The 23,178-nt window shown below is 30.8% G+C and overlaps 3 protein-coding genes and 1 long non-coding RNA gene across 6 annotated transcripts; 1 reads left to right on the forward strand and 3 right to left on the reverse strand.

Moving 5' to 3' along the window:
• Positions 1-401: 401 nt before the first annotated feature.
• Positions 402-8,615, reverse strand: LOC126265268 (uncharacterized). 3 transcript variants are annotated; one of them, XM_049966128.1, is made up of 3 exons: positions 8,556-8,615; positions 1,829-5,654; positions 402-1,668 (listed from the first exon to the last, which is right to left on the reverse strand). In XM_049966128.1, exons 2-3 carry the CDS (start codon positions 5,647-5,649, stop codon positions 1,665-1,667), a joined length of 3,825 nt encoding a protein of 1,274 aa, XP_049822085.1. In that variant the 5' UTR covers positions 5,650-5,654; positions 8,556-8,615; the 3' UTR covers positions 402-1,664. The 3 variants fall into 2 exon arrangements, with proteins under 3 accessions (XP_049822085.1, XP_049822089.1, XP_049822082.1); XM_049966125.1 differs by having other exon boundaries at positions 402-5,654.
• An 800-nt stretch (positions 8,616-9,415) lies between these two features.
• LOC126266560 (uncharacterized) lies at positions 9,416-9,907 on the forward strand. Its single transcript, XR_007548874.1, has 2 exons — positions 9,416-9,613; positions 9,669-9,907. It is a non-coding gene; the product is annotated as an uncharacterized LOC126266560 (long non-coding RNA).
• Positions 9,908-19,814: 9,907 nt separating this feature from the next.
• Positions 19,815-20,655, reverse strand: LOC109598060 (cuticle protein 16.5-like). The gene is made up of 2 exons (XM_020013869.1): positions 20,615-20,655; positions 19,815-20,536 (listed from the first exon to the last, which is right to left on the reverse strand). Exons 1-2 carry the CDS (start codon positions 20,624-20,626, stop codon positions 19,865-19,867), a joined length of 684 nt encoding a protein of 227 aa, XP_019869428.1. The 5' UTR covers positions 20,627-20,655; the 3' UTR covers positions 19,815-19,864.
• Positions 20,656-22,378: 1,723 nt separating this feature from the next.
• On the reverse strand, positions 22,379-23,140 carry LOC109598022 (cuticle protein 16.5-like). The gene is made up of 2 exons (XM_020013831.2): positions 23,129-23,140; positions 22,379-23,068 (listed from the first exon to the last, which is right to left on the reverse strand). Exons 1-2 carry the CDS (start codon positions 23,138-23,140, stop codon positions 22,448-22,450), a joined length of 633 nt encoding a protein of 210 aa, XP_019869390.1. The 3' UTR covers positions 22,379-22,447.
• Between the last annotated feature and the right edge of the window lie 38 nt (positions 23,141-23,178).

Here is a 23,178-nt window from a genome sequence, read left to right on the forward strand (position 1 = left end):
TGTTTGATGCGCAAAAATAAGGAAATATTTAAAATAAAACACACACTACAATTCAATATTTATTAAATAGTATATATCATAATAACAATAAATATTTTTTATAATAACAGTATTGAAGAATTCATTATATTTTGACTAAACATAAACAGTACCCATATTTTTATATAATAATTCTACATTGATTTATTATTAATTAATTACGTGTGAGAAAACATATCTTCAAAATTGTACAAATGATAATTATATTATAAAAAATTTATATATATATATATATATATATATATATATATATATATATATATATATATATATGTTTATACATGTATAATTGTTTTAATTGTATTTAATAATATGTATGTATCAACTATAAAATTAAGTAAGCTCTGGTTTACTTATTTTATATATTAAACTTATTTAATCATGTTAACAATAACGAAATTAAACAAACATACATTGACACTCAATAATATCATCTCTTTGCTATAATCAATGTTTGTGACCTCGATAAGCAAGATTTTGTGCGTATTTCTTATCAAAGATACAATTGTTTCTGATTTTATGAGGTTTTGTTTTGCTATTACATTTTTTTCGTATAATTAAATCGGCTAATAATAAATTTTCATGAACATGTGACAAATAATATTTATTCATCGAATACACAGAGTCACAATCTAACGATTCAAATTTTGGTACATCGTTTTTAACATTTTCTATTTCATTCTGAAGTAACAAAAGTGGATATTGTTGGTTGGGATCAGAGTTATTATTTAACCAATGGAAAGGATTAAATATATTTATTGCAGTTACTCCGGACATAATTAAATTGACGCCATTATTTATTAATGATGATTTATAAACACTATTTGCCGATGATTTTGCTGGTTCTACATAAATGGAACGTTTGTTTTTATTTGGACTCGTTTCTGTAGGAATCTCCAGCAGTTTTGATCCAGCTTTTTCAAAGTGATCATCTAAATAATCATACTGACACTCATACAAATTATCCACATATTGACCCTTACCCACCAATCCCAATTTGACTACAGAATTCGTATAATTCCTTAGTTTATAAAAATTGTCTGTTGTGGATATAAGTTTAATAGTCCACAGAGCGTATGGACTCAAAATATAATCATGCTCTAACAATTTTTTGTAAACTAAATTTGCCTTTTTAGGTTGCCCCGAGTCTTTGCGTTCATAACTATACTTGATGACCTGACTTCCGTGTTTAATGCTGTATACATTTTCCCCGCATTTGTAATATGAATTTCCCAAATGTGTTAATTCAATTTCAAAATTTTTTAAAGTATGTTCAAATTGTTTTTGTAATTTTTTATTTAATAATTTAAATTTAATACCGACTTCTTTAAATTTAACTGCATTTCCATTAAATCCTTTTTTGACATTAGCTAAAAGTGTAACTTGTTCACCACTTAATAAGTCACTAATACTATTAGGATATGAATTTGCGTCCCATACAAAGAAAGGTGGTGCATGTTTATTATCAAAGGTAAAATCGAGTATATGAATATATTTATCATTAGGTAAAATAAGAGTGGAAGATTTTATTATTTCTGCTTCCATATCTTCAACCTTATCTTGTGCAGTATTTATTATAGCTGTAATATTTTTTGAATCCAGAATTTTCAAATCAAAAGCTGAACTCATCTGAAATGGGAACTTACATTGATAAAATGACATTTTGGCATTGTTATATTGGTTCATAACTAAATTGGCTTTAATTGAATAGTCCAAGCGAGCTATGTTTTCGTTAAAGTCGTGTGTCTCTACACGAAACGTACTTAAATCATGTATATATTTTACTAACCTATTTTGCTCATAGTAACTTTGTATCCTATTGTAAATGTCTATCATGACTGAAAGTCCTTCTTGTATTTTGTCAACAGAATTTGTTAAATCTTCATTTGCGTGAAATCCCTTTGTCATATCCGTAATATATTTTTTTGCATCTGAAAGTGAACTTTTAATCTTCCATTTCTGAATATCAAGATCAACATGAGTTTGGTTACCTCCATTTTTTTTATAAACCTTTTCAATTACATTACTTTGAATAGATGCCATAACAGGAACAAGAGTGTTAATTATGCCTTCTTGGTATTCATCTAATTTTTTGGTATAATCACCAAGACCGTTTACCGATTCACTCAAATAATTAATTTTCTCTTCATCATTTTTAACATTTTGGTACACATTAAGTGGCACAGATACCATAGATAAAATCGTTTTTATAGGTCTAGCATATTTTTCAGTAAAATTAATGTTAATTGCGTATATATCTTCCAATTCAAAAACATTATTTATTTCATCAACTTCTAGTTTCAGTATATGAAGGATTCTTATGGATTCTGCATCCAAAATATCCACTGTATCCACTTTATTTTTAACACTTTCAATTTTTTTAAAAACTGGATGATTTTCTTCATTCTTCAATAAATTTAGTGCATCCTCTAGTACCATCCGCAAAATTTCCTTTGTTTGACTTGCTTGATTGGAAATGGAAAATTGTACACCTTCAGGAAGTTTTGGAAGTTCTGTAGAGGGAATTGTCGTATCAATTGACGCAGAAGCTGCCCCAAATCCAGCGGATAGCATATCTCCAACAACAGTACCAACTGGACCAAAAAAGCCTAAGGTCGTTGTAACCACTTGTAATCCTCCAAATATTTCCTTCAATTTTATATTTTCTTTCAATTCCTTTTCTTTCTTTTTTAATAGCGCACTTTTAGCTTTTGCTTCTTTTTTTAATTGTACAATTTCTTGTAGCAAGCTATTTATGTGAATATCTATCTTCTTAGCGATTTTGTTTACTATACTAACGATATTTAATTCGATTAATTTTTCACCTTGTTTAATTTTTGTCTTTAGTTCTGATTCAAAATCTTTTTTATATTGTTCCACAATTTGTTTGTTTCGTTGTGTTTTCATGTCATTGATATTTCTAGTTATAATTTGGAGGAACTTTTGAACATCGATCACCAAATTACGATTTAAATTATTTTTAGTACTCCAAATTTTACTATAAATAGATGCATATAAATATTGCAATAGCTCTTTATGGGCATTACTTTTTACATTTTTTAAGGAATTCCCGGTTTTATTCAACAGTGATTCCATAAAAGGTAAAAGCAGTAAATGTTTTTTTATTATATATGATTGAGCATCTAAGATATAAAAGTCTGTTATTAAATCAGATATATTATAATTCTTAAACCAACAGTTGCTTTGCTCTATTAAAATTAAAAAGTCATTTATTTTGGTATAAATAGGGTTATTTAAATTATTAAGCAAATATTTTTTGTAGTTATGTAAATGACTTATTTTTACCTGAGGTGTTGGTTTCGGATTAATCAAGCCGATAGTATTAACGCCACTGATTCCATTTGTCCCGTTTTTACTGCTTTCTGGTGATGGTTTACGAGCAACAAGAAAAGTAATTTCGTCTTCACGTGTAACCATTATTTCATATCCATGTGAACCCCCCAGCCCACCTTTTCCACCTATACCATTATCACCACCTTTGGTAACTTTCCTTTTTATTACAATATTATTTTGTAAAGGACACATATCAATGTACCCTATTAATCCTGAGTAACCACCTGCACCTCCATCACCTCCGTTTCCCCCTGGTTGGCCCAAGGTACCTTTTTGAATATTTCCTTCATTACTGTCCCTGAAAACTTTGGGTTTTCCATGATAACCCGGATTACCCTTTTGGCCGTTTTCTCCATTTTCACCTTTACCGCCATTAGCCGATATGACAAGATTTCCGCCAGATGACTGAGAGAATCCAAAAAATAACCCGCCAGTTTGGCCAGTTCTGCCTGGTCGTCCTGGTTTTCCATGAGCACCAGGTGTTGATGTAAATTCTTGTGGCTGTCTAGTTCCCCCAAAATTTCCATCTAATCCATCTAAATTTATTGTACGGTTACCTATAATTTTGCATTGAGGTGAAAATAAATACACCGTTCCACTTGGCCACTTCAAATCTTGGTCAATATAAATGACATTCATTGAATATAAGCACAGCGGTTTTGATTTGTCGTATTTTACTTCGCTTAATTTAATATTGTGGCCCCGTACGACTGTACAATTTGATTTTTCATTATTAATAATTTCTAAGGGTTTAAGAGTGTCTAATAAATTACATAATATTTGCATATTTGTCATGTCTAGTTTTAAATCACTAATACTAGGATTACTTAAACTGAGAGGTTGAAGTGATTTTTTAGTCACCTCGTCAACATGGCGGGGAGTGTCCGAATAATAATTAGGATCTGGAAAACATGTTATGTTTGGATATTCGATTGAATATTCAGATAATTTATTATATAAACCATTAAAGTAGAGATAATTTTGAACTTTATTACTGAGATAATCAATTAAGACTTTCAAAGCGTTATGCCATTGTGGATTATCCAGGTTAGGCGTAGTTATAAATTTTTGAAAAAACACTAATTTTGACTTCCACTTAAACAAATCAGTTAAAAATAAGGAATTTATATTAAGATTATTTGTTTTCAGAAATGTAATTAATTTAAAAATAAAGCTATCTAAATTTTGGGTAGATTTAAGATCAGACAATTGTGAAAGAGCAGTTTTGTAAAAATTAAGGTTAATAAAAATATCAATAGATTCTTTTTCATAAACAGAATAAACATATATAATTTTTTCCCCAATAATTTGAATCGTTTGTAACAATTTATTGTTAACCTCTTTAACTATATATTGCATATGCAATTGTGCATCTCCAGATAAGGAATACAAGAAATCTGCTTCAATTTTATATTGATAACTAACGTTATTCGTAATAAGATCAATAATTTTAATTTTATTTTGTTGCATTGGTTGAATTTTAGAAACCAGACCTTCGCGATCTGGTCTCCTAAATAAAGCAATTCTCGAAAAGGCATTCCCTTTTTTAATTAATAATATGTTTGTGAAATCAATAAATTTTCTAATTTTAATCTTTTCATCCGGAGTAGCCTCTATTAAACTAACTTTTAATTCATTTTGATACTCATTTATAAATTTTGCAATTCCATTTATTATAATTTCATCACTAGCAAGTTTACCTTTTGAATACAAGTTGTCCACTTTAGTAACAATGAGAGCAATACTATTTTTAAAACGGTTTATATCAGAAACAAAATTGCAAACATGCTGAACTAATCTTCTAAAGTCCTGTCTATCAACGCCCTTTCTAACTGAAGGATAACCGACTACAAAAATTAATTTAACAGATTTAACACGGTCAATGATCTGTTTATTAAAATACGCTATGCTAATTTCTTTTGCGACATTTCTTGTATCGCCGAAGCCTGGACAATCGTAATAAATTCGTCCATTGGTTTTCAATATTTCAGGAAACAATGTTTTCGAAGTAGTACCACTACCAATTTTGTTACCGTAATCTTCTATGATAAAATCCAATTCATCTACGCTTTTAGAAATCAGTTTTGAATTATCGCCGGCTATAAACTGTGCCAAACTGCTTTTCCCTGAACCAGTATTGCCCAAAAACATTATAACCTGATTATGGCGTGGTTGTCCTTCTATGAGACGATCTCCTTCACCCAAAAGTGTCAGTACTTCGTCCACGAGACTGGAAGGAGTATTCGAACCATTCATTGTGACTATAAAATGAAATTATAGTATTAAGATAGTTGAATTTTTTTTAAGGTTAAATTGCGGTTAGTGTAGGGTGAATTGTGCAGATAATGAATACAAACCAGTTAATGAACAGTTTTATAATAATTTGCGAATTATAAGAATATAGTTTATTCTACTAAAAAAAATAAGTCTAAATAGTTGCGATCAGTGTGTCGACGTGACTAAACACAATAACAATTTCGTGTCTCATGCATTAATAACAGATGATGCGATCAGAGATTGGTTTATAAAATTAAAAAATTATTTGGAAAATGAAAAACTGTTAGATACTATGATGAAAATCTGTCTAGAAAATTTAACGTTCACGAAATGACAAAAATTTAAAAATAATGAAAAAGAGTCCATCACTGTATTTTGCACAACTATAGTGCGAGTAGTGTTGCTTTATCACTTATGGTTGTTCTCTTAGTGTTGAAGAATGTGTGACTGTTTTTTATGACGACCAAGAAATTCAAGAAATTAACTGAGCAAGTGTCGAGGAGAAAATATTGTACAAGAGAAATTAACAAAAAGTTTGTGTTGCTGTTTATAAAATAGATTGTATATACCCACATATTTACTTTTAAATTTAAATTGAAACCTCCTCATTTAGGATTGTTAAAAAATTTTATATTTTGAATTACATTTAAAATATAGAATTAATATGCTTGTTTAAGCTACGCTGACACCATATTTTATTTGTCAACTGAAGATGACATATCGGTGAATATTTCTTGTATTAAAAGTAATTCTGTTGACTATAAATTAAAAAAATAAGTAATCGGTTAGCAAAAAGAAGAGCAACCTTTTACTAAATGTCACTAATCTCTACAAAATAAGCAATATCTGAATTAAAATTACGGATTGTATGGTTTTTTCAATCATGTGAAAGAGAAATCAATATAGTTCGACGATTGAGTCTAAATAAATCGTTTGTTATGTGTGTTTTACGACAATTTTCAAGATTTGGTAATTTAATATTAATTAAATCCCATTAAAAACTTGTGGGAGATAGTGAACAACAAAATAAGATACAAAAAGTATAGTAATCAGCAAGATTTATTCGCGGTTCTGTAGGAAGTCAGGATCCGAATAATATTGACTATTCATAATAATATTTATAAAATATTAGTGTAGAATTAATTAAAATACCCATTACAAATGATTTGTACTAATAAAATTTTAAATATCATAAGTTGCTCTACTTTTTGCCATCCCAAAACAAATAATCATTAGTAAAATTAAACACTATTTTTTATTATTTAACAACGTATTTGTTAAATTTATAAAGATAAGATAATCTTTAATGAATGGTATTAGCCATAATACTTGGAATACTTGAAAAATTCATTTTAAAATGTACGAACTGTTGAATAGTGAATTTGTTAATAATTTTAGTAGTATACTTAGGTATGTGTGAAACCATTGTAATATTTTATTATTTTTGCTTCAATTATTTTTTTATGTCATTTTAAAAAAATATAGCTGGACAAAACACTTGAAATATATTAATATTTTTTGACATAAAAACTTATTTTATTGTCATATCATATTTGTGTAGCACTCTTTGACTATAGCTGCTTCGCATAAAATCAATCAATTTATCAAATAAATCGGCCTCAAATTTCTCAATAGGGTTAAGGTCGGGACTTTGTGTCGGCCACTTCATTACTTCGAGATTTTCCCTTATAAACCAATTCTTAATCAATTTTAAGGTGTGTTTTGGATCGTTGTCGGGTTGAAAGATACGACTTATAGGCAAACAAATACGGCCTAAAACATTACGTCTTTATAAATGACCCGATCCATTATGCCCTCTATAAGGTGAATTGCACCAACGTCGTTCAAAGAAAAATACTCCCATACAATCACAGATCCTTCTCCATGTTTAACAGTTAGCTTTATGTATTTTATATTATATATGGGATGTCGAATATAAACAATAGCATCACTGTTAACGAGTTAAACTTGGATTCGTCACTCCAAATAATTCTTTTCCAGTCGTACACTGTCCGCTTCAAGTGATCTTAGGCTTAGTCAGGCTGCGATGTTCTTCTTTCATAGAAGTGGTTTCTTTGCTGGCCTACAACTTTTTAAGCCAAAATCCGAAAGTCTTCGACGTATAGTCCTAGTAGAAATCCCAGATGACCTCGATTGGTTCATAACAACGGAAATTTGGACCGATGATAAAAATGAGTTAGTCTCAATTACGCACAATTTTTTTTATCTTGACCTTGGGTGTTTTTTTGTGGTCTGCCTGAAGATTTACTAGGTGCTAATATATGCCACTGACTCTATATTTTCGAATTATTCGCGAAACAGTGTTGGGCCTTAACTCCAACCGTTTCGAAATTTCTGCTTACTTAACAAAAATCTAATATTTTATTACGCAACTGCAAACGAACAAATTTGTCTTTACTCATTTTAATGAGGTTATTAATACCATCGGGCATACAAACTAAAACATTTAAATTTTGACAATTCTTGGTGTGTCATACAGAGTGGGTAAAATACCTAACCATTATAGTATACAATATTTGTATTATACTTTAGAATATTAATAATATTGACATTACCGTACAAATTTTCAAAATATAGAAAATTAAGAAATTCTATGTATTATGGCCAATACAGTATTTTTTTAACATAATAACTAGGAAAAAATTATTTGAATATAAAGAGCTTTATATTAAATTAATACTGGAGAATATAATGGTGATATCTTATTATTACTAAGAAAAATAATAATAAAATAGTTTTGATTATCAAAACTATGATCATTCTTTCGTTAACATTTAATATATTGAAATATTTTCGATAACATTGTTTGTAACGTTTGTTATTTCTCAATAACAGCTAAAATAGATAATAACTTAAATACATACCTCTAATCTTTTTGCTGATCTAATACTATAAGAACTAGTATCATTAAAATTGAATAAAATTTGTAATACTTTATAGACTTCTCACTGACTTCTTGAATTAATAATGTCATGTATATCTAATAATAATAATATTTTATAAAATTTTTATGTTTTAATTTAATTTATTTTTAGTTGCCATATAACCTTAGATAACAACATATTTTTTAAAAAATTATTTGTACACTGAGTGACACTGTTTCATTTATTACTTTAATTTAATTATGCACTTCATAAGTGTTTCATTTCAATTTTTTTAGATTCTCTCATAAAAAGCTTTGTTGCTGTACTATTACACTGCTGTACTGATTATACTCTAAAAACTTTGATTTAAAAACGTTTTATTGTGTAATATTAATTAATAATCTTTGAAGTCATAAATTGAAATTTGTAATTTACGAATATTTTATACTAAATTTAGAGATAGGTATTTACACAAAATTATAAATACCTACACACATTGTATACATGTACATTAATTATAGCTTGACTCGCCAATAATTGATAATTGATAAATAAATGTTGTTTAAACGAAAGCAAGTTGCGATAGTTTTGAGTATTTTGTATATATTTTACAGGCCAATTTATTGTTGTGAAAATTTCATATCTAATATTTACATTAAATATATTAAGTTAGATAAATTAAATATATATATAAATATATATATTAAAGAAATATGTTATAATCATTTCACATTTCTATGTAACTTAATATATGCGTGTATATATTTCGTAATAACAAGGAACATACATTATGACATTGCCTCAGAATAATCATTAGTCATTTATTTTAATAAGTACTCAATGATAAAAGGACACTGAATATTTGAATGTCTGTGCCCTATATTCCCTGTAATATGTATTTTTTAGTATTTTTTTCAATTATAACAGTCTTTACGGTTCCAAGTAACTGCTGGCAGTATAATTATCGTGATGGTGGCACTTGTGATGATACTAATTCATACTTGGTTGTTGATACAGAAATCAGTGCGGGCTCAGGAAGTTTTAGGCGTTACGAGACGGTAAAAATCTATTTCATTAATCAAATTAACTTATACAACATTTAAATATTTTTAGATACGTTATGAAGCGGTAGAATATGTAAAATGTGTAGATGCTGAAAATCTTTGGAGAGATAACACTGGTGGGGAAGTATTACGAATTGATGGAGGTGTTGGGCAGAAATTTATAAAATTAGAGTTTAAAACTCAGTTATCAAGAGGAATGAAATTTCGACTAAGAATATGGGAACCAAAACCAAAACATTAATTATTTATTTACTTGATTTCCAAAATGTACAACTTATTAAATTATAAAATAAATATAATTAAATTTTTGAAAAGAAATTGTTGTTGTTTATCTCATGCCAAAAAATAAAGAAAATGTTCAAAATGAAAGATAAATTTTTTTTATTAAATTAATTTTACTGGTTTACAAATTTTAATATCTGAAATTTATTCTTATATTTTTTAAGGTTCGTATTTTTATCGGATACGTTATTCGAATATGAAATATTATTTTATTTGTTGTTTATTTGTTTTAAATTTTTAACATTTCAAGTAGGTTTCAACGTAAATTTAACTTTGTGAAACGTTACATATTTTTCAAAGTGTTTTTTCGTAAATTTCGCACTCAAGGTGGTGTTCAAAATCGACGCAAGCCAGGACTCCCAAGATAGAAAAAATTATAAAAGGGTTTTCCTTAAAGATCCTCGCAAAACATGAAGACAAAACACTGAGGAAATTTCGACACAATTTAATCTAGATGTTCTAGTGTTCATTGTGATTAAATGGACGAATCTTGCAGTAAACTATAGTTGTAACATTTGTAATAACACTGTAGAAGAACAAATTTGTATTTTTCGGTGTGTCAATTTACTCATGCGAGAATTAATTGAGATGAATAATATTTCGTTAGAAAGATTAGGAAATGATGGAGTATTATCCTTTGGTTCATCATAGATCACAAAAAACAAACGTTTTTTTAATGTTTACCTTTTAGTTAATTAATATTTATTATAAGGAAGAATTATGTACTTAAGAATCTAGTGCTATCCATTTATAAAGTTGAGACCCTGGGGACCGAATAAGCCGCTTTAAGATTTATCTTTCAATAATTTAAAGTTTTATATACTTTATTTTACTTATGACCTCTTTCCTTATAATCACAATAAAAATTAATTCATAATAATTTCAGTATGAGTGTACTGAATTATTTGTTATGCAAAATAAATATTTGTATATTACATGGATTAAGTTGTAAAATTGAAGTCATGTTTATTAAGGTCTATTTCGAACTTTTAATATCAGACCTTTATAAATCGCAATCATTAAATATTGTTGCCTTCGGCCTCCTGCCAACAAGACCAGTACCGCGCACAAAAAAATAAACATCTCTGATCATTTCCACCGACTTAATTGTAAAAAATATGTGAACAGTCATTATTTAAAATTGGACATTAAATAATATCAATTAGCATTATTTCTATGTCTTCAGTCCCATCAGCGATACCAGTGTTTGTAATTATCGTTCTGCGAGGTTTATTGTTTTGCAGGTGATTATTTAGAAGGCTGAAGTGGTGATAATAGTTATTTACCGTCGCGTTTGATGTTTTAGTGATCATCAAAGAAAAGGAAGGTCAATAGAGAAGGTGTGAATGTGTTGCCCATAAAGTTAAAAACCTTACCTTTTCCTTATTGTCTGCAAATGCGAACAGACAAAAGCTTAAAAAAGTCAATGAGTAGAAGCAGGAGACTATAGCACTGTTTTTTTTTTTTTTGAAAAAAAAAAAACACAACTGAACCAGTTTTTATTAGCACATCGTCCGCACCGGATTTTTCTACGTCCACCCCAGAACAGAAACGCATCCATTCTCATTTGCAAAAAGGCTACCGAAGGCCGTAGAAAATTATTAGCGACATAAATCGCGGGACCGAGGCGCATAAAAATCGAACCGCCATGCACACGGTGCCCATAGGAGGTCTGCCGCAGCCAACAATTGAATTAATTAAGCCAGTGTGGTCCCAATCTACCCTAAGAAGCGTTTCTAAGTAACGAGGGACATTCGCAATTGTGCACAATGCTCTCGCCATTTCAGGGCCGGACATTTTTCCCCAGACGCGGGCATACATGCCGATTGTTATCTGGGATGTCGCAGATCCCCGCCCGGCTGCTGCACGACTTATCTGAAAATGATGAATGGATTTACTGCTAGTGGACACATGTTGACGGCTCTTGGTTTATGCATCGAACGATTTTATGTCTTGTTTGTTATAGAAGAACAAAGATAAATGTATATTATATGATACAAAATGATAAGTGGCATTTTCGACAAGCATACGAACCAAGGGAAAATAGAAGAAACAATAACTGTCAAAAAGCGAAATAAGGATTAATAAACATTGAAGAGTTATAAGTTATTAAAATAAGCTTCAACGTATACTTGAAAGGTGCGAATAATAACACATCTTTATGAAACAAGAGAACTTAAAACAATATTTAAAAAATAACACAATGGTTAGTAAATTCACTTTTCATATGAGCAACTATTGAAACTCAAGAAATGATAATTATATGAAATTGTCTAGTATTAGATGACTGTTGGCATAAATATAACATTAATTACAGTAATTAACAATTTTATAAATCCATTAACTATTAACATATTTCCATAGAACATAAATAATAAATAATGTTATAATGATAGTCATTAATGCTCATGTTTGCTTTATTATCATGAAAAGGAGCAGCATATTTCAGATGAAATTGTTGCTTTAGATGTGCAATTAAAAGAGATCGTTTTCAAGGGTAAGTTAAATTGATCTTATAATTATGCGAAATAGTTTAGATTACAATCGCGAACATTACGACAAATTTAATTATTTGAATCAGTTCACGTAACCTACTCCACAATTTTTAGAAACAAATACGTAACCAACTAACAAATTTTAATTATTTCAATGATTTTTTATAACAATTTTGCTTACTAAAAGGTCTCCACCTCGTTCCACTTTACATTACAATTATATTAGGACATTGAATAAGTTCTAGCTGTTTTTTTACAAAATAAAAGTTTTATTTAAAATATAAGGAATAAAAATATTTTACTCAAAGTATTGGCCATCACTAACCACTACTTTCTCCCATCTTTCTGCATATAAGCAGCATATAAAATCCTCATTAGAAAAAACATAAGTCTTTCGAGGCTATCCATTCTTTAGTATCTTCGTAAGGAAGCACGTCATTGACCGGAATGGATGGCGGGGTAGAACTTCCCATAGAAGCGTTTCCAAGTAAGTTTTCACTGGTTTTGCAACATGAGGCAGAGGGTTGTCTTGTTAAAGTCTTGTCTGTTCGTATAGTGGCTGTTTTTCTTTTAAACCTTGACTCAATCTCATCAATTGAAGTCGATAGCGATATCTCATTTAGTTTGAGCAGCTCGTAATAAATTACACCCTGCAGATCCTACCAAATACAGAGAAGAAGTTCGAACCGTGAATATTTTGTTTTGCGGACGATGTTGATGCATATCCGGGCTTACACCACGATTTTCTACGCTCTAGATTATCGTAGTGTATCCACTTTTCATCACCAGATACGATACGGTGCGAAAAACCCTTTCTTTTCGGCGTTGAAGCACTAGTGAGAGAACACCGTCCAACGTCTCTCAGCTTCAAATCTTACGTCACCGAATGTCCTTTCTTCAGAATCATTCGTAACACTTTTAAATCTTTTGAATCTGTCAACTCATCTACTCTACATCTACAGAGCAGTCTCACCGCAACTGTGTGCTTCAGTTGCAGATTTCTCTTGAATAAAATAGTGCCAAAAAATTCCCCGCAAATACACTTTACACAAAAGTCGACATATTTAGAACCAAAAAAAATACTAGCATACACTGAAATTTAAGGTCATATACAATATTTCCTTGCAGGTGCGTTACCACCTCAAATTCCATGCAAGGAGTACTGCTAAGCCATTTTTGAAGAAACAGCGAGACTTATTCAAGATCCTAATATTATTTTATTCTTCTGAAGCGATTGAATTAGATTATCTCTAGCATATCTACGGATGGTATGTAAAATCCACAACCACAACTAATTTTGTACTAAAAGACTAACATTAAATAAAACGCAAACAAATTGGTTTTAACAAATTTATTCACCAACAAAGCCTACAAGATATAGGCATATATTATACTCATTCCTTGTAGAACGTTACTTCCCCTTCGGGGTATTCTACATGGTAGCCGGACAGTGGAATTGGTGCAGCACCAACTCTCGCATAGGAAGCGGCAACCCTGACTGCAGGACTTACATATGCCGGAATGTTGGGTGTTTCGTAGTTCGGTATCAGATAACCGCGATGGCTCTTTGAGGGTATGAAGCCGGGAGTGAATTCTATCTCGGTGACTTTTCTCTCGATGATCTTCGCCTTCTGTGGCTTCTGAGTAAAGATATTAGGATCGAAGTAACGTTTCACGTCGATGTACGAGTAGGTCCGGTCGCTGAGCGCCTCCCTTAAAACTTTCGGTAAACCGTGTTTGTACGTGGAGAATTTACTGTATCTGGCATCGATGATTACGCCTTCGGAGACTATCGCAAGTGCGAGCACCAGAAATGCCTGTAACAATTGGATAATATGATCCATTTGCTCTTTCACCGTGACCACCGTTTGTTTATTCATACTTTTGCGATTCGTTGATGGTTTTTTTGCATTGGTTAGATAGGCCGATCGCGAATGCTCTTAAATAACGTTACTGTTGTTGTTTTTTTTAAATAGTGGCATTTTTACTGTAAAATATGCATATCGGGCACATCGATCGGGTTCAGATGGTTTCAATAGCTTCCTTGGTCGACCGTCCGTGAAGATCTTGTAACAGTGATACGGACATCATCAGCAATTATCCAACAATTTCGAGTTGTTAATGCAATAATTCATGAGTTGGTACGGTTTCTGTTCGAAATTAATACTTTACGTCAGCTATTTGTGATTAATTATCTGTGATTATGTGTTTATGGTTTCAATGAACAATTGGTTACAGTCAGAAAAAAATACATACTTTTATTACTGTTTTACTGTTTTTGTATAAAATAAATAAAATATGATTTCCTCTGCTAAATACAATCTTGAAATACTATAATGAAGTTACCCCTATTATAAACAAGTACTATATTATTTGTATCCATCAGATTAAATTGGAGCCTTGACACTAATAAATTAATTGACTATAAGCCCATTTTTATAGATATTTTTAATTTTTATTTCATGGTTTACTTACTTAATTTTGCCACAGCTTATTAATAAGAATATTTTTTATGATACAGTAAAAGCTTTTTATTCGCGGGGTATATGTTCCGTAAATATGCCGCGAATTCAGAAACCGTGAATATGAAATGGAATTTATATATGATTATAGGGGATACGTTCCTAGGTGACAAAATAAAGAAGAAATATATAAAAAAATCAATTTAATTGAGGTTTTTAACCATACTGATTAATTATTATCTTCAGGCTTAGGCAATGGCTTAAAGAATTTTGTAATTTTTTCTTGCTTGGCAGTTTTTAGAAGGGTAAAGTTGCAGAATCCGTTACTCTAAGGAACATTATCTAGCGCATGCGTCGTGAGGCGCTGATTTCGCGCTTCTTGAACATTTTGAAGTGCAGTGTTGTCGGTTTGCAACGGTCAAAATATTCGAATCATTTTTTATGGTTGAATTATTGTTGAGTTGTTGTGTATGTATTATACTTTTTATTTTTTTGGTAAGTATATTATTTCTTCTAACTTGATGATTATTGCTCATTATTAACATATTATACTTTACAGATTATATTCTCATGGCGTTTTTAAAAACAATATATTATTCCTATTCTTCTGCTAATTACTTTCTTAATTTATTGGTATGCTCATTTAATATATTTTACTTTATAGATCTTTCTCATTTTTAAAATATTATACTTTTATTCCTTTAGTAAGATTATTTTTAATTTGTTAGCAGTCATATTTTGAGTTATCTTACTTTATAGATTATTTGTGTGCTGCATTTATTATTTGTTTTGTACAATCTTAATTTATTGATATGGGTCATTAATTAATTAATATATTTTACTATATAGATAATTGTATTGTATTTAATTAAAAATGTTTTTAATTTTTATTATTTTTTAATTTATTCCAATTTATTAATAAATTTATACTATATTTGCATTGAACAATTTTTTTCGAGTTACATAGACCATGACTGTTCCTCGGAAGATCTGTTTCCATCGTACTTCCACGAATTCATATGGAGAAATAAATTTAAAAATCATAATATGTTTATGGGCATTTTAAATTGTATTAGGGAGCAATATCCATAATTTTATATTAATGTTGTAAATTTACCTAATTTACCTTTGTAAATTTACCTAATTATTTAATAAAGAACTTTTAATTAGATAGTTAAAACTACCAAAGAAATATAGAGTAAGTAAAAAATGAATATACTAATTAATAAAGTGATTTGCCGAATTTTATCTCTTTTCGAATTCAACCACATAAATAATATAAGTCATACATGAAAAACAATAAATTACATATATATTTTTCTAAAAATCATTTCTCTACATATTTCGTTAAAAATGAAATCTGGCAACTATGCTGTCTAAAATCTCCGAAACAGACGATTTCAAATCAAGTTGACGCATGCGCTAAAAATATTCCTTAGAGTAACTGATTCTGCAACTTTACCTTTAGAAGCTCTTTCAAATCAGACTGACTGATAACGAATGGAAAAATGAAACTATAAATGCATATGCAATGCGGCTCTTACCAAAGGATGGAACTGTTTGTGTGAATTCTCATAAACAACCGAAAGCGGCGAAGGCGGTTTATGTCAAAGGCCGAAAAAATGCAGCATCGATATTATTTAATAACATACTTTTGGCATAGTTGTAATATAGTCTATTTTACTTTTTTATTAGTCCATTTGACGGCGCATTTACAAAGGATATTGTATCGATATTTAGATTAGATCGATATTTAGATTTAGATCCGCGAATAAAGAAATCTTTAGTCGCCAATACAGAAATTGGGTCACATTTTTTTAATTCACGAATAGTGAAACCGCGAGTGTAGGAAGCGCGAATAAGGAGCTTTTACTGTATTTCATATGTATCAATTTTAAAGTATTTTAAATTTAATGAAAACACTTTTTTGGCTGTAACAAATGTAAACTAGAAAATATTTTTTATAGCTTACACTTAATCTTTTGTTGTGTATCTTTTTGAGTTTTATCATTAAAATTAACTTATAAAAAAATGTGATAAAAATTTACGGGTTCTTCTTAAATGGACGTTAAAAATTAGTGGCATTTTTATCATCACAAAATTATATCGCTACTGAAAAATGCAATATGCATGGTAAAAAATATAAATACCTCTAGAGTTTTTTTGGAAAATTACTCGGCAAATTTACGTCATTGTATAAAAGAAATTAGTTTAATGTGTACTCACAAATATTTAAACTCTTCGAGGTTTGATTGAAATCCGTTAATATAAATCATCATTTTGTCATTAAATTTCCAGAATTCCCGGAGGGGGGCCAATTATAACCTTAATAAAATTCTTTAAACAGCCATACAAAACCACATGGACATTAATAACTGTAATCGTCGTATGTTTTCGTATCATCTGATAAACACAACATTATCGCAATTATTTAAATTGTAAATTGAGCAAGACGAATTGAACATACCTTCATCTCGATTATTTTGTGACTTTCGTCGCCGTTTAATTTAAAATGACTGTCCTTAGATTTTTTAACAGAGCAATAGAACACACTCACACACACGAAACTCGCCTGTTGATTAGTTGAATGCTTGTAGAAAAGTAATACTTTTAACGCGCATTGATTAATTACTGAATGTTACGATTTCTAAGTTTTACAAAATTACTCCCCGGATGTAATAACAAAAATAAATAAATATTGTATAATACGCATGCATGCAATAATCTTCCTGGTTATAAATAAGCCAATAAATTCCGAAATCATCTGCATTTAAAACCAACGTTGATGTTAATGCAAATCAAATAACTGTAGGTATAATTAATTAATCATATCGTTGCGCAACTTCCTATCGCGAAAAAATCGTAATGGAATCGAAGAAAATTAATACGGTTTGGTATTCAAGCGATTTGAACGAGCGTAAAACCTGAATCAGGTTTAATATCAAAATAATCTTTTTGAACTGGTTTAGAAAATGCAAAACACTTGCGTAACGCATTGTGGCAAAGTTTTAGCGGTTTGAGCTCAAAGACTGATAAAAATATTCTTTTTTTTTAATTTTACAATGTTCAATTTACTTAATTATGATATTTAAAGCGATTAATTTTGATTAATGTAATGGACGGAACTAACGATTTAGTATTTAATTTCTGATCTACTTGCTTGAATATCATCATTAGCTTTTCCCCATATTCATTAGCATACGCGTTATTAATTTTATAGATGCTGTGAACCGATCAAAATAATACTTTATAAGATATTAACTATTAAGTATCATTCAAGCATGTAAAATGATTTTAATTATGTGTTATTTTTTTAATGTTAATTTGTTTAGTGTAAAAACAATAAATAATTTTATTTTTTTTATTGATAATTAAATTAATTAAATTGATAGATCATCTGTCGATAAAAGCAATTTACCGAGTAATTTTAATAGTAAAAGTAACAACGACAGTCATAAAATAATTGATTTCATACAATATTTTTTATACATATTGAAAATCGTTTAAATTTTTGATGTGAAGGCTAAATTAAATTCTCGTATTGTGAAATTTATATAAATCTTAATTTTAAGCAGTAAAATAACATTTATTTAATAAAATTTTTAGCAGCAGGTAACTTATGATCTGTAAAAAATATCAAAAACTTTTTCGGAGATAAATTATAGGAAATTGAATTCTCTACAAAAAATGTAATATAAAATTTTCCTATAAAGTTGGTTCCGTCAAAAAATGAGAAAAATGTAAATCAATCCAATCCTTTAATGTTAAATAACTTTTGAAAATATGAATATATCAAAAAACTGTAAGAGACATTTAAGAAAAAAAAATTTGTCGATTTGTTTCTTTTTAATTTAAATTAATTTTATAATTAATAAGTGTCATTTAGTACCTCATTTTATATACGGATACCTTTATTTACGGAGTTCATAAGTAAAGTAACAAAACCCTATATTCAACACAATTGGTTGCTATGCCTAGAAGTGTCCATTTAACGAAAAGTTCCGAAATGGTGAAAAACAGAGTAAAATTGCAGTAGATTTAAATTTAAACAAATCGATCATTTCAAGGACGATTTCCAATTCCAACACTGGAAGAAGTTCCCAAAAGAGGTAGAAAACGCAAGAGTAACAGAGCTGTGGACAGGAAAACAGAAACATGTGGTTCGCGACACTTAAATTAAATTAATTAAAAAATAAACGAACTCAGTATGTTGGTGAGTACCATAAAACGAAGACTAAAATGAGCTGGTCTCAATGGTAGAAAACCAACAAAGAAGCTCTTCATTTCCGCAAACTATAGAGCAGCGAAACTACTATTTGCAAGAGAATATGTGAACTAGACAGATGGGTAACAGAAAACAATTTTGTTTGCCAATGAAAGTCAGCTCCAATTATTCAAATCTGATGGTATTTCATAGGTGAGAGGACACATTAACGAAAAGTATAATCCCAGGTACACTAAACCTACTGTGAAGCATGGTGGAGGAGACGTTATGATTTGGTATGTTTTTTTGGGTTTGGCATGGGTCCACTGGTTAAGTTATACGGGATAATGGATCGTTTTGTTCATCGTGACATTCTCTAGAATCATATGCTTTCATTTGACTAAGGTAACATCGCTTTTCAAAGAGTACGTCTCATGCCTTGGCCAGCACAAAACCCAGACCTCAATCCAATGGAAAACCTTTGAGAAGAAATTGATCGGAAAATTCCTGCAAAAAGACTGTTAAATACGAAAGAACTCTACGAAGAAGTTCAAAATCACTCGAAAGAAATTTCGAACGATTATATTGAAAAGCTACCAAAATCAATGAAGAAAAGGTATGCTGGTATGTGGTAAGTTGCTCTACTTTTGACCCTTCAATATTTTTCCCACTAATAAACAATTATATTTATGTATTGTTTTTTATCAATGTAGGTACAATAAGAGTATTCAATAAAAAAATAGTCGTCAAAATTTATTAATAAATAATAATATTTACAACAAAATTATAACAATCAGAGGATTTACCATCCGTAGTTGGCGGCGTATCCAAGAGAAGCAACTGGAGATGTTACTTTCAATGCTGGAGCAGCATAGGTGGAGAGCGCTGGAGCAGCAGCATAGGTGGAGAGAGCTGGGGCAGCAGCATAGGTGGAGAGAGCTGGAGCAGCAGCATAGGTGGAGAGAGCTGGAGCAGCAGCGTAGGTAGAGAGAGCTGGAGCAGCAGCGTAGGTAGAGATAGCTGGGGCTGAGTATGAAAGAGCCGGAGCGGCGGCGTAGGTAGAGATGGCTGGTGCGGAGTAAGACAGAGCTGGTGCAGCAGCATAGGTAGATATGGCTGGAGCAGAATAAGACAAAGCTGGAGCGGCTACTTTGAGAGCTGGTGCAGCAGCGTAAGTAGAGATGGCTGGAGCGGAGTAAGAAACAGCCGGGGCAGCATAGGTGGAAATAGCTGGAGCACCAATGTTCAATGCAGGAGCTGGATGGACAGAAGAAGTGGCAACGGAAGAGATCTTGGTTACAGCTGGGGTGGCGGCGTAAGTGGAGATTGCTGGAGTGGAGTATGAAAGAGCTGGAGCGGCTACTTTAATGGCGGGGGCGGCATAGGTGGAAATAGCTGGGGCTCCGTAGGAGAGAGCTGGAGCGCTCAAAAGACCGGCGTTGACGTAAGCCAGAGCGGCGCACAAAATGATGATCTATTAAAATTAATTTGTATTGTTAATTTCATAGATACTCATTAATAAATAAACAAAGTATTAAGTGAACTATTTTACCTTAGCTGCCATAATGTTGTTGGTTGTTGGTGGTTCTTGTGAATGATAAGTATATTATTAATCCGTGTTCTTATATACTATGAGTCGTAAAATTTTGGGGGCAGGTTGAAATGTGGATTTGTCAAGATCATGGACAAGAAACCAGATTTCATAAGTAAGTGCCGAAGAACTTAAAAGTAAATTAAAAATTGCTTAATGAGTTATGTAAAAGATCTTGTTTTAAATCGAAACTGTATTAACCGAAACAATAAAGTAAAGTGACAATAAAGGTATATTGTAATTTCGACATATCTATAATTCAGAATAAGTAAATTTTGCTTTTCCTACATAAAAGAAAAAGTAATTATTATTTATAAAAAAATTGTTTGAAGATATACTACAAATTAAATTTATATGGAATATTATTTTAAATTCCATCATTTAAAAATTATTTGAATTAAATGTGAATGGGAGACAGGAAGTAATATGAAATAAATGAGATAAAAATTGAACATTAAAAAACAGTTTAATGCTTGGACTTCTTTGTTAAAATATTATAATTAAATTTTTAACAAATATTATCTTTGTATTGTATTATTTTTACAATACTTTCTGCAATATTAATAATTTAATAATGAATGACATTTTTTTAGTTTATAAACTAAATATTGATCTGACGTAATCTATAAAAAAAGTTTATATACAAAGTGTTAAAAAAAGAATGTAAAATATTTAAAGGAGTAATAATAAGGATCAAAATAAGCAGAAAACTCTTAACACGGGCCCACAAATGAACAATTTCGGAGATACAGAAGATAATAATTCTTTTTTACACAATTATTAATTATTTATTATTTAAATTACTTAAAGTTATAAAAAATGTTCAAACTGCCCTCATCCATTTCCAAACAGGCACATCATATTTCAGTTGTTTCTTAAACCTCTACATTAGTTCAGAGTTATTATCAGTTTTGGTTAATTTGTAACTGCTAAGTCTCGAGACTATTTACAGAGATGCTCCATTTTTTTATCCATTTATGTTAAAATGTTTGGCCTAAGTGCTTTCTAATTTAATCGAAAACTGATGTCGTGCACCATCATGCTGTAACCACGTTTGCTGCCTTTGGTTGAAAGAAATATCGAGATTACCCATTCTTTTGCAGATATTTTACCTAAGCATATAATACTCATCCAAATACTTAAAGAAAAACCTGTATGATTTGAGTATAGCGTGAAGCATTCTGATTATTTTGATTCATACTTCAGCACTTTTCAATATTTTATATATTTTTTAAACAGAATAAAAAATTATATTCCATATTTTTTTAACTCCTGCTGAGGACTACTACAATATTTTTGTAAAAATAAATCGGGAAACATTGAAAGAATATTGTAATGGGGCTGCATATGAGAGAGCTGATACAGCGGTGTAGTCAGAGATGATTGAACCAGTTGAGTAAGTGGAGAGAGTTGGAACAGCCGAAAAACCAGCTTTGGCGTAAGCCAATGTTGTACACAAAACATGAAATGAAATTTGCTATATACCCATTTTAGGGGATCTTAACCCAGTAGTGTAGTTAGATTTTCTATAAAAAATTTTTAGTATAATTTCATCAATTTTCATGACTAACATTTACCCCGTAGGTTATCGTTTTAGGTCAAAAACATGACATTCTTTATTTCATGCTTTATAATTTAAAAAACGTTTGTCAAAATCGGACAAAAAATACAAATTTTATGGGGTGCTTTCAAATGCCACACTGTATATATTTAATGAAACGAAAAAACTTAATCGTAAAAAATTTATTATCATAATAAATAATATTTACAATAACATTACAACTAGTACAGGATTTACCATCCGTAGTTGGCAGCGTATCCGAGGGAAGCTACTGGAGAGGCTACTTTCAGTGCTGGGGCAGCGTAGGTGGAGAGAGCTGGGGCAGCAGCATAGGTAGAGATAGCTGGTGCGGAGTAAGACAAAGCTGGGATAGCTACTTTCAGAGCTGGGGCAGCAGCATAAGTGGAAATGGCTGGGGCGGAATACGAGACAGCTGGGGCAGCATAAGACAAAGCTGGGGCAGCGGCGTAGGAGGAAATGGCTGGAGCGGAGTAAGAGAGAGCTGGAGCCGCAGCGTAGCTGGAGATAGCTGGGGCAGCAACTCTCAACGCTGGGGCTGGGTGGACGGAAGAGGTGGCTACGGAAGAAATTTTAGTCACTGCTGGAGCAGCAGCGTATGTGGAGATGGCTGGGGCGGCGGCGTAGGTAGAAATAGCTGAACCGGAGTAAGAGATAGCTGGGGCGGTTACTTTAACGGCTGGAGCACCGTATGTGGAGATGGCTGGGGCAGCGTACGAGAGAGCTGGAGCGGCAGAGTAAGCAGATATGACGGGATCAGCGGAATAGGTAGAGAGAGCTGGGGCGCTCAAAAGACCAGCATTGGCGTAAGCCAATGTTGCACAGAAAACAATAATCTGTTAAATGAATAAATAATAATTAATAAAATAATAAAACTAAGTATTTAAATCTTTTACTTTAGCTACCATAGTGTTGTTGGTTGTTGGTTATTTTTACGAATGATATA

The sequence above is a fragment of the Aethina tumida genome, chromosome 1, assembly GCF_024364675.1.
Source record: "Aethina tumida isolate Nest 87 chromosome 1, icAetTumi1.1, whole genome shotgun sequence".
Taxonomy (NCBI): domain Eukaryota; kingdom Metazoa; phylum Arthropoda; class Insecta; order Coleoptera; family Nitidulidae; genus Aethina; species Aethina tumida.